Source organism: Limulus polyphemus, unplaced genomic scaffold (assembly GCF_000517525.1).
Source record: "Limulus polyphemus unplaced genomic scaffold, Limulus_polyphemus-2.1.2 Scaffold919, whole genome shotgun sequence".
Classification (NCBI taxonomy): domain Eukaryota; kingdom Metazoa; phylum Arthropoda; class Merostomata; order Xiphosura; family Limulidae; genus Limulus; species Limulus polyphemus.
The window spans coordinates 225,315-236,507 of record NW_013666529.1 but is presented as its reverse complement, the minus strand read 5'-3'; the positions used below and the strand labels follow the sequence as shown (position 1 = coordinate 236,507).

The 11,193-nt window shown below is 34.9% G+C and overlaps 1 protein-coding gene across 2 annotated transcripts in view; it reads left to right on the top strand.

Annotated features, from left to right (window-relative positions):
* Positions 1 to 11,193, top strand: part of LOC106461233 (B-cell lymphoma/leukemia 11B-like) — a 117,808-nt gene that overhangs the window by 84,191 nt on the left and 22,424 nt on the right. For both annotated transcript variants that reach the window (XM_013921037.2, XM_022388096.1), the window contains exon 2: positions 2,629 to 3,084. In XM_013921037.2, coding sequence (XP_013776491.1) covers positions 2,629 to 3,084 — 456 coding nt within the window. The remainder of the gene's footprint in view (positions 1 to 2,628; positions 3,085 to 11,193) is intronic.

The window sequence follows — 11,193 nt, the reverse complement described above, 5'->3', positions numbered from 1 at the left end:
ACGTTTCAGTTTCTATAGTACTAACTATATGGTGTCTGTAATGATAACGAGTATAACGTTTCAGTTTCTATAGTCTACACTATATGGTGTCTGTAATGATAACGAGTATAACGTTTCAGTTTCTATAGTTTACACTATGTGGTGTCTGTAATGATAACGAGTATAACGTTTCAGTTTCTGTAGTCTACACTATATGGTGTCTGTAATGATAACGAGTATAACGTTTCAGTTTCTATAGTCTACACTATATGGTGTCTGTAATGATAACGAGTATAACGTTTCAGTTTCTATAGCCTACACTATGGTGTCTGTAATGATAACGAGTATAACGTTCCAGTCTGTATAGTGTACACTATATGGTGTATCTAATGATAACGAGTATAACGTTCCAGTCTGTATAGTGTACACTATATGGTGTATCTAATGATAACGAGTATAATGTTTCAGTTTCTGTAGTCTACACTATATGGTGTCTGTAATGATAACGAGTATAACGTTCCAGTCTGTATAGTCTACACTATATGGTGTCTCTAATGATAACGAGTATAACGTTTCAGTTTCTATAGTCTACACTAGTGTCTATGATAATAGCAAGTATAACGTTCCAGTTTCTATAGTCTACACTATATGGTGTCTGTAATGATAACGAGTATAACGTTCCAGTCTGTATAGTCTATACTATATGGTGTCTGTAATGATAACGAGTATAACGTTTGAGTTTCTGTATTCTACACTAGTGTCTATGATAATAGCAAGTATAACGTTCCAGTCTGTATAGTCTACATTAGTATCTCTAACAAAGAAAGTGAAGTGTCACTTCGTAGTAATACTAATGTCTATGACAACAAAAGAATATAATGACGATTTTTAATCCATGTTGTTGACTGTTACGATAACGATTGTAGTAACAGATATTAGTCCATACTGGTGTTTGTAACGATAAGGAATATAATAACAGATCGTAGTCCATACTAGTGTTTGTAACAAGAATGAGTGTAGAGACAAAGAATATAGCACAAATATCTGTTTGTCTGTTATCTAACTACTCCTAGGTCGTTTGGCCAATCTCAACCAAACTGTGTAGGATAATAGTTTCGAACAAGGGGCATGTTAATGAGGGGTGCACAACCTTTTTATTCCCAATTATAGCTCTTATTGAGCATTTATTTTATTTGACGTAAGTTAACGTTATCTTCATTCATAGATGGCGCCAGAGTGTGGGGAGGGCAAACAAACAACAGTTTATAGTCCATAATTGTGTCTGTAGTAGCACTGAGTGTAACAACAGTTTCTATTCCATAGTTCTGTCTGTAGCAGTATTTAGTGTAACAACAGTTTCTAGTCCATAGTTATGTCTGTAACAGTATTGAGTGTAACAACAGTTTTAAGTCCATAGTTATGTCTGTAACAGTATTGAATGAAACAGCAGTTTTTAGTCCATAGTTATGTCTGTAACAGTATTGAGTGTAACAACAGTTTTAAGTCCATAGTTATGTCTGTAACAGTATTGAATGTAACAGCAGTTTTTAGTCCATAGTTATGTCTGTAACAGTAGTGAGTGTAACAACAGTTTTTAGTCCATAGTTATGTCCTTACCAATAACAAGTGTAGTTTACGTTTGTACATTCCTTACTCGTACTTCTAACAATGAAAAATATTGTAGCTTTTTAGTCCTTGCATGAGTTCATAACTATGACGAGGGTAGCGTGAGTTTGTAGTCCATACTTGTGTTCGTGACAGTACTGGGTGTAACGTGAGTTTGTAGTTCATACTTGTGTTCGTGACAGTACTGGGTGTAACATGAGTTAGTAGTCCATACTTATGTCCGTGACAGTACTGGGTGTAAAGTGAGTTTGTAGTCCATACTTATGTCCGTGACAGTACTGGATGTAGCATGAGTTCACAATAATGAAGACTGTAGTGAATTTGTAGTTCAAACCTCTGTTCGTAATAACGAAGAATGTAACAAACTTGTTATCCACACCTATGTTTACAATAATGAAGAACTTAACAAACTTGTTGTCCACACCTATGTTCACAATAATGAAGAATGTAACAAACTTGTTGTCCACACCTATGTTCACAATAATGAAGAATGTAACAAACTTGTTGTCCACACCTATGTTCACAATAATGAAGAATGTAACAAACTTGTTGTCTACACACCTATGTTCACAATAATGAAGAATGTAACAAACTTGTTGTCCACACACCTATGTTCACAATAATGAAGAATGTAACAAACTTGTTGTCCACACCTATGTTCACAATAATGAAGAATGTAACAAACTTGTTGTCCACACCTATGTTCACAATAATGAAGAATGTAACAAACTTATAGTTCATATTATATTATCTGTACCAGTCAGAAGGAAGCGCCAGGTTTTTTTGTATAGTTCCGTCTGTAATAAGTTTATAAAATAGCATTTTAGCTTCATCTATAGAGGATGACGTTATGTTGTGTTTATAATTATAAATCTTATGAAAAAAAAACAAAGCTTTCGAATTTAGTCTTTATGTTAAAAACTTTTCATGACTTAGCAAAAAATACCAGAAACTTCTCCTCATAGCTTTTACTTTTTTTTTGCACATTGAAATGTTGTTTTGTTTGTTGTTTTTTTTCAACAGCTGACCCGGTCATTGTTCAAGACGTGTTAACGTGCGGTGTGTGTCAGAAAGACTTCGCCTTATCGGACATTGTGAAATTTATCCAGCACAAAGTACATAGTTGTAATAAAGAAAACTGTGTGTACTATGGCGACGAAGACTTTGAGAAGAGGGACGATGGTGGTACTAGTATCTTCCGTTCAAGACGGTCAAGCATATCGGCCACATTGTGTAAAAAGGACAGCGAGTCGACCATGTCATCAAAATACGAAGAAACGTACGGTGTTTCTAAGCTGTTTTTAGACCCCCAAAAAAACTCCAGTCCTGATGTTGACCGAACGAAGAATAGCTTTTCCATTGACCCAGAGGAAGCTCTCAAAAAAAGGAAAAGAAGCCCGGTACAGCTACCATCACCGGTAGAGGGCGCACACACGCCAAGACGTGTCGTAGATGCTGACACTAATACAACCTCCACAGGTTAGTTACGGTTTCATATTCTTTTTATTTTATAATGCATTTCCACCCCACCCCCCTCCTCCATCTCTTTAAATAGACGGTAAAATCACCAGTTATTCGAAATTCGCCACAAAGAGATTAATTTATAACTTCCCTAACAATATTTTAATGAGTTTAAATGAAACTTCAGAAAAAGCCATTTGAAAACTTTTTTTTATCTATTTATCTGCATTGATATATTTTATGAACATGCAACTATTTTTAACATACCTACACTGCAACAAGGTCAATACGTAATTAAGGCTCGTGCACTTGTAAATAGTGTAATTAATAAATTCAGTTCCGCCCACACCACCAAACCCCCTCCATTTTTGCGAAAATAAATAATCCACAACCATCTAAACTAAGCTGATCAAAATAGCCTGATATTTATTTCAGAGCAATAGGTGCACAATATGGACAGTTTTATTATTTTAAAATGGGTATGGAAAGTGATAAGAATGTGGAATATACCCTGGTACTTCAATACAACAATCATGTACCTAATATCACGTGACTTTAACATACTCCTGTTGCCTGCTTGCTTTTCATTGTTCTTTTTTAACAGATAATTACTGAAGCAAAACGAACTTTAATATTCTTGATTTAGGGTTAGCGATGTGTATCAGAAAGTTCTGTAACATTATTCCGTATCTACTGTAGCTATCAACCGATTTACAGGCACTAAATTTAGTTTATCAAAATAACATACGAGTTTCTTTTCTTTTCCATTCTCACCCAGCCTACACTAAAACGTAAAACGTTTCTTTTTTTGTTTGTTTTTTTAATGTGATAATTTGTCAATATCCAACAAGTTACAGAAGGCCATGGATCTTGTACAAAACATTTTACTATCAATAAAAGTTATGGTTTATTAACATTCTAATGACTCCAACACCAACTATGCTTCACGGCTAACTAACTTTAGAAAACCGTTTTCTTGCCTGGGTAAGCCTCATTAGTGATAATAACGATTTTCCGCGGGCGTTAAGTAGACGATATTTCTACGTGTGTTGAAGATAAACAATGATTTGTATGTTTTATCAAATTTCTTAAATTCATTTTCACGCAACTCACCTGCCTTAATACAGTGTTGTCACGCTTTTCATTGGACAGCGAATCGGTGATAGTGAATGGGACAATGAACTTGTTTTAAAGTCTTTGTAAGTGAGTTATATTCTATTCTTTTAATGTTAGTTTCATTATTAGTATTAGTTAAATAATTTAATAGATATAACGTATTTCTTTTTATTATTTTTCTGTCATTTATATCCTATCATGAGAATTATTTTGCGCTGTCAGCTTAGTATATGGATTTAGGTCTAACCTACTTCTAAGATGTTTGAACCTGATGAACTATTCTTGGGATTACGGCCGAAAATGTCGCTAACAGCGAGAATATACAACTGATGATTCAATACCCTGTATTATACGTTGATTGCTTTAACTGCATTCATAGTTGGGTTAATTTTCAGTTCTGATCTCTGAAGGTAGTTTGCTTTGATTAGAAGTTAATGATAATAAACGAGATTGAATGTCATTATGTAGAAAAGGAATCAATAAAATAACAGTGATTAGTTTGTATAGGTACATTATTTCAGTAATACTGTTTACTTAATTTCCAACGTTGAATAATGCTGTTAAATATGTTAATTTTTAGAATACTAAAACCCATGGATTGAGATTATAGCTTGGAATAACATCTAAGAAATATCAACACATTCTCAACCGACTTTTTTTTAAAGGACATGACATCTTATTCCATATAATGTGTCAGCTATCAGCAAAAGTCGTTGTTATTATTTTAATACATTTGACATAATCTTTGTACATAAATCATAGCTGTCAGCAGTGGTGTCGCTAGGATTATTTTCCGGGGGAATGGGGTAATCTTAAACCTTTAAGCCTGGGAAATATACTTTAGCATACCCCATTTCGATAATTACTGAGAAGCGAATACAAATGGCCGTCAGAAGTTACATTTCATGAATACATCTATAATAACGTAACCTCAGCTAAAAGGTAAATATGCTAAAAGTGCTACTAAAAATTATTCCACACAAATTATAGGTTCGAAACTGGAACATCTGATTTACATCAACAAGATTACATTACATTCGTATTCTTTAAACATCGACATAGTGAAACGTATTTATGACAAACAATATTCTTGTTAGTTATTCAAAGGTTGTGTATTGAGCCTTAAAGATGCTGTCAAAATCCTTCTGTACCTATTAGCTATATACCAGAGATTACGTACTGAACCTCTGGGATGCTGTCAAAATCCTTCTTTACCTCTTAGCTATATACCAGAGATTACGTATTGAACCTTAAAGATGCTGTCAAAATCCTTCTTTACCTATTAGCTATATACCAGAGATTACGTATTGAACCTCTGGGATGCTGTCAGAATCCTTCTGTACCTATTAACTGTATACCAGAAGTTACGTACTAAACCTCTGGGACGCTGTCAAAATCCTTCTGTACCTATTAACTGTATACCAGAAGTTACGTACTAAACCTCTGGGACGCTGTCAGAATCCTTCTGTACCTATTAGCTATATACCAGAGATTACGTATTGAACCTTAAAGATGCTGTCAAAATCCTTTTTGTATCACACAGAAACAGTAATAGTTTTGAAACGTTTCGTTAATTATTTGTTCAGAAAAGTAATTTCACCGCTTACAAGACATAGATTAACCTGTATCATCATTTAAAGTACTCTAGATATTATATAATTTTTATCATTTTGATAAGTTGTATAATTTGTTCAGTGTTTATTCCTGTCGTTTTAACGTATTTATTTTATATTTATCATACAAATCGGTTACTCTTTTCTTCTCCTCAAAGTAAAAGTATTTTGCTTTTTCGCTGCTAAACTGAAGTTGTCGAGCAAGGATACTTGAAATTATTAAAATACATTTTTCTCTTTACTGAGACAGAATAGGCAAAATACAAATATAACGTAAAAATTTTATATCCAGCGTGTAAGATTATCAGAGTGTAATGATGTTGTAATGTAGCGTGAAATAAAATTATCAGACTATAATACTAATGTTATATCTAGCATACAAAAAGATTATGAGTGTAATAACGTTATATTGCTTTATTATTTCACTCTGATAATCTTCTTTCACACTGTAATAATAGTATATCTAGCATGTAAAACATAATGAGTGTAATGATGTTATAACAGTGTGAAAGAAGATTATCAGAGTGTAATAATGTTATAACAGTGTGAAAGAAGATTATCAGAGTGTAATAATGTTATAACGTGGTGTGAAAAATGATGATCAGAGTGCAATAATGTTATAAAATAGTGTGAAAGAAGATTATCAGTGCTGACGTTACGTGAATACTACACTTGGATTTTAACTACGCCTACAACGATTGATAAACTCCGTTGACATTTTTCTAAACTATTTATTCACCAAATTCCTTGTGTGGATCCTAATAATGAACTATTCACATACTAAAATTGCATCAAAAATACCATCTTTTACACAGAAAACGAGTGATTTGTGTTAAGTGTGAAGCATAATATACTTAAGAGTGATGTAATATGTGGACACCTATCGGTAGTGAACAGTACAAACAACGAGTTAATTTTGGACGTAATTGATATTAATATGCTATTTTTGCTGACACTGAATGATTGCTGATGTCAGTATAAAGGGATGCACGTGTAAAAATGCGAGTTCTCTTTAATTATTTAACGACCCCCAAAAGACTCATTATTGTCCTTATATTGCAATAGCACGACATTAAATCAGGACTACTGTTGTGCTATGCAAAATTCGGGCCTTAACAATAGGTTTATATTATCATAACGTGCTCCTATTGCAATGGAAGGGTAGAAAAAATGTTTACATTTGGTTTGTCAATTTTTGAGACTAGAGTATTATTTTTCTACTGGTATTAATTTGTTTATATAAATTATACTAGGTCTGTCACAATTCAGTCGGTATTTCAACTAGCAACATGGTGGACTTACAGAACTTTTATAAATCTGAAGCTGAGAAGAGCCGTACTTTTGTATTCCGTACGCGTAAGGCACAGCGATATGTCCTTTGTTCCTTTGAATTTCGCGCAAAGCTACACGAGGGATATCTGCGCTAGCCGTCCCTAATTTAGCAGTGTAAGACCAGAGGGAAGGCAGCTAATCATCACCACCCACCGCCAACTCTTGGGATACTCTATTCACCAACGAATAGAAGGATTGATCGTCACATTATAACACACCCACAGCTGAAAGGACGAGCATGTTTGGTGTGACGGGGATTCGAACCCGCGACCCTCAGATTGCGAGTCGAGCGCCCTAACCACCTGGCCATGCCGGGCGCGGTATGTCTGCGGACGTATAACGCTAGAAACCGGGTTTCGATACCCGTGGTGTGCAGAGCAGAGATAGGCCTTTGTGTAGATTTGTGCTTAACTACAAACAAACACCTCAGCCTGAGTGGTAGCCGAGGCTAATGCCCATACTTCAGTAGTAGAATATTTATTATAAATTGGATATTAATTAACAAAAAACAATAGTATCTAATAGGCTCGGGCTGGGTGTAGCTAAGTGGTTAGCCTGCCCGAACTGTGAATAGGGGAGATCGCATCCCGCACTTTAGCACTTTGAATGCGCTATAATAGTGTCGGTCAAATCTCAATATTCGGCCATATAAAAGTAAAGCGAAAGTTGGCGGTGAGTGTTGTTGACCAGCTGCCTCACTCTCTAATGTATAAGTTATAGACGGCTAGCTGAGTTAGCTCTTTGTGCAGCTTTACGTGAAAATTCTCAAACAAACTTTTCTTTACTGTTACGGATGTTAATCTGACATTGTAGAGATCACATATATTATCCATATTAACGTACAGGTAACACCAACAAACAACACGCAAACAAAAATATCTGAGTAACCATAAATATCTGAGTAACCATAACATCAACCATTAAAAGAGGTTATAACTGGTGCACTATTCTCTGGTGAGAATTCGGACACTGTGACCTTTGACCAATCACTTAAAATTCTTCGATCGTTGACCATGTGACACTTTTAACTTGAATGATTCGTCTCAGCACCTAGCTACCACAAAGTTCCCTAATGCTTACTACCATTATATAGAAATCATTTATCATTTTCTTCTTATACTCACGTTTACAGCCATGAATTATAATTTTTTTTTCCTTTTGAGCAATTGTACCGGTCAAAATAACAATAACAAACAAACAAGCTTGAAATTATTTGTTTGTTAGATGTAACCGGTATATTATATTATATTATTATACTGACACTGTATAGTTTATGTTTTATAGATGTAACGGGTGTATTATACTGACACTGTATAGTTTGTTTTGTAGATGTAACCGGTTTATTATATTATTATACAGACAATGTATAGTTTGTATTTTATAGATGTAATGGGTGTATTATACTGACACCGTATAGTTTGTTTTGTAGATGTAACCGGTTTATTATATTATTATACTGACACTGTATAGTTTGTGTTTTGTAGATGTCACGATGTTGATTATATAGTTTGAACCTGTACATTACATAGGTTGTAGCATGTTGTCTTGTATGTCACAACCCGTACACATTTGCAGCACGTTGTTGTGTGTCAAAGACAAGAATGCGTTACGAGTTTTGAAAGTTTTGTTTTTGTTTAGATAGTTTATGGAGAGTATGTAAAAAAACAAAACAACAACAACGTTTTTAAAATTCTGAATGATCACACTTTCAAGCCTCCGTACAATAAGGCTTATATCAGCTTCAAAAAGGAGAAGACAAAAAATCTCTACTAAGCCTATTAAACATTTTTAGAATTCCGACACTTCAGTTCCTTCTATTGGAAATCAACGAGTTCCATTTCAATGTACAGATAAATTGATAAAAAATTTAACTTCTGTAGCACTTTAAACTGAATGGATGAGTAATTTAATAAAATCTCTTTCATTATCCTTTGTGAGGGGGCCAAGATAGCAGAGTCTGAAGAATCCCACTTTATCACACTTGCTGTTATGTTGCCTGACAGCGTAATAGCTTTTCACCCTTTTGTGCCACGTGATACACTGTTGCCCTGTGTACAAGCATGGGCTCGACACGTTTAAGAACGTTTCGCTTTCACCCGTCAGAATATTTATGCGACTATTAGGTCCAGGATTTTTGATGTCGAGTCTCGCACGGGGCTGCCTCTCGTGACGAAATTGTCCGAGTAAATTACCTTTGTCAAGTGTAAAATGAAAAACTATTGTATATACACGATCATGAAAGAAAGTATTAGTAATTTAAATTTTTCTTTGTAGCAACTTTTCGAATTGTTACATCGATAGTTTAACCGATCTGAGTTCGTTTAAGATGTTCTATTATTAATAGATAGAATGCGATGTACTTTAAGAAAATATATTCTGCTCACTGCGTAAGGATAAAGCTACACAATGTTGTGGATCATGCTACGACTTTTGTTTTTAATTTACAACTAAAGAACCAAGTGCATAAGGTATCGACAACCTGCAGTACCACTGTCTTGTTTTTGTAACTGTAGGTTGTGGATACTCAGTTATGTAGTCATCAGTGCCACTGTCTAGTTTTTGTAACTGCAGGTTGTGGGTACTCCATTATATAGTCTGCAGTGCCACTGTCTAGTTTTTGTAACTGTATATTGTGGATACTCCATTATGTAGTTATCAGTGCCACTGTTTTGTTTTTGTAACTGTAGGTTGTGGATACTCAATTATGTAGTCATCAGTGCCACTGTCCTGTTTTTGTAACTGTAGGTTGTGGATACTCAATTATGTAGTCATCAGTGCCACTGTCCTGTTTTTGTAACTGTAGGTTGTGGATACTCAATTATGTAGTCATCAGTGCCACTGTCTAGTTTTTGTAGCTGTAGGTTGTAATGCAATCAGTCATGTGGTTGTATGTTCGGTTTAATCGCATAGCTGCTTAATGCGATCATCGCAAGATCGAACTCTGAATTGTTAACGTCATTACGCCCTCAAGCTTACCGCAGTTACGTTCTGTGTGATGTAGCTGAGAAACAACACGAAATTTAAACTAAACTTTTATTACCTTTGTATATTTAATCGTAGGAGTTCTATATCAGGAGTAGTAGTAATACCCTTGTGTGCGAACTGGTTTTAAACGTCATACCATACTTAGAAAGATTCAGAATTTGAATATCCTCCGATATTTAACGTTTTGAAACCAATCTTGATTGTATATTTCGTTCTTTGTAGTGTTTGTAAAATTATATAAGTATATACATAGTTTGTGAAACATAAAAATGCGTTATGTATTAACATAGAACCTCACGAAAGGCAGTATTGCGCGATGACGTCATATCCGGTACAATCCGAGTTTCTATTTTTCCAAGTGCAACTGGAGTGTAGACACCGTTTTAATGTAATATTTCCCTGCAAACAATCATTTTGTTAATTTTGTGAAAGATCTGTCGACACATTACCGGATATTGCGTCATATCCTCGGTTACATGTCTTAGTTACTGGTAAATATGATGTTTTTATTGTCCTTATTTACCGACATCAAGCATTATAGTTATCCACATTTACAGCGTTGCTTGACAGAATTAAGCAATCGTATTACAAGTGGGTTTGTAACGTACACGGGTTTGGGACGTGACATTGGTTCCTGTGAAAGTTATTTTAAGCTGTTTCATATATGTTTATAGTCGTAGCCATACTCCCAGCCTTCCCATTTGATTAAAAACACTAGTCAAGGGATTTCCTGAAGTTCGTAGAATCAACGAAGGAATAACCTCGTAGAATTCCTGGAACTCGACAACTAGAACGTGGTAGTCCCCCTCCCCCAAGTGGCTCAGCTGTAAGTCTGAGGGCTTATAATGCTAAAAATTGGGTTTCGATACCCGCGTTGGGTAGAGCACATATAGTCAATTGCGTAGCTTTACGCTTAACAACAAACAAACGAGCAAAAAAAACCTCTTGAACTGTTATTTATTGTAAGGTTTTATGTACATATGTCAAAAAATAGGATTGATAAAAAAGAACCCGTTATACTTAACCATATCCACGTGCGTATTTATATACCAGTTACCCGTTATACTTAACCATATCCACG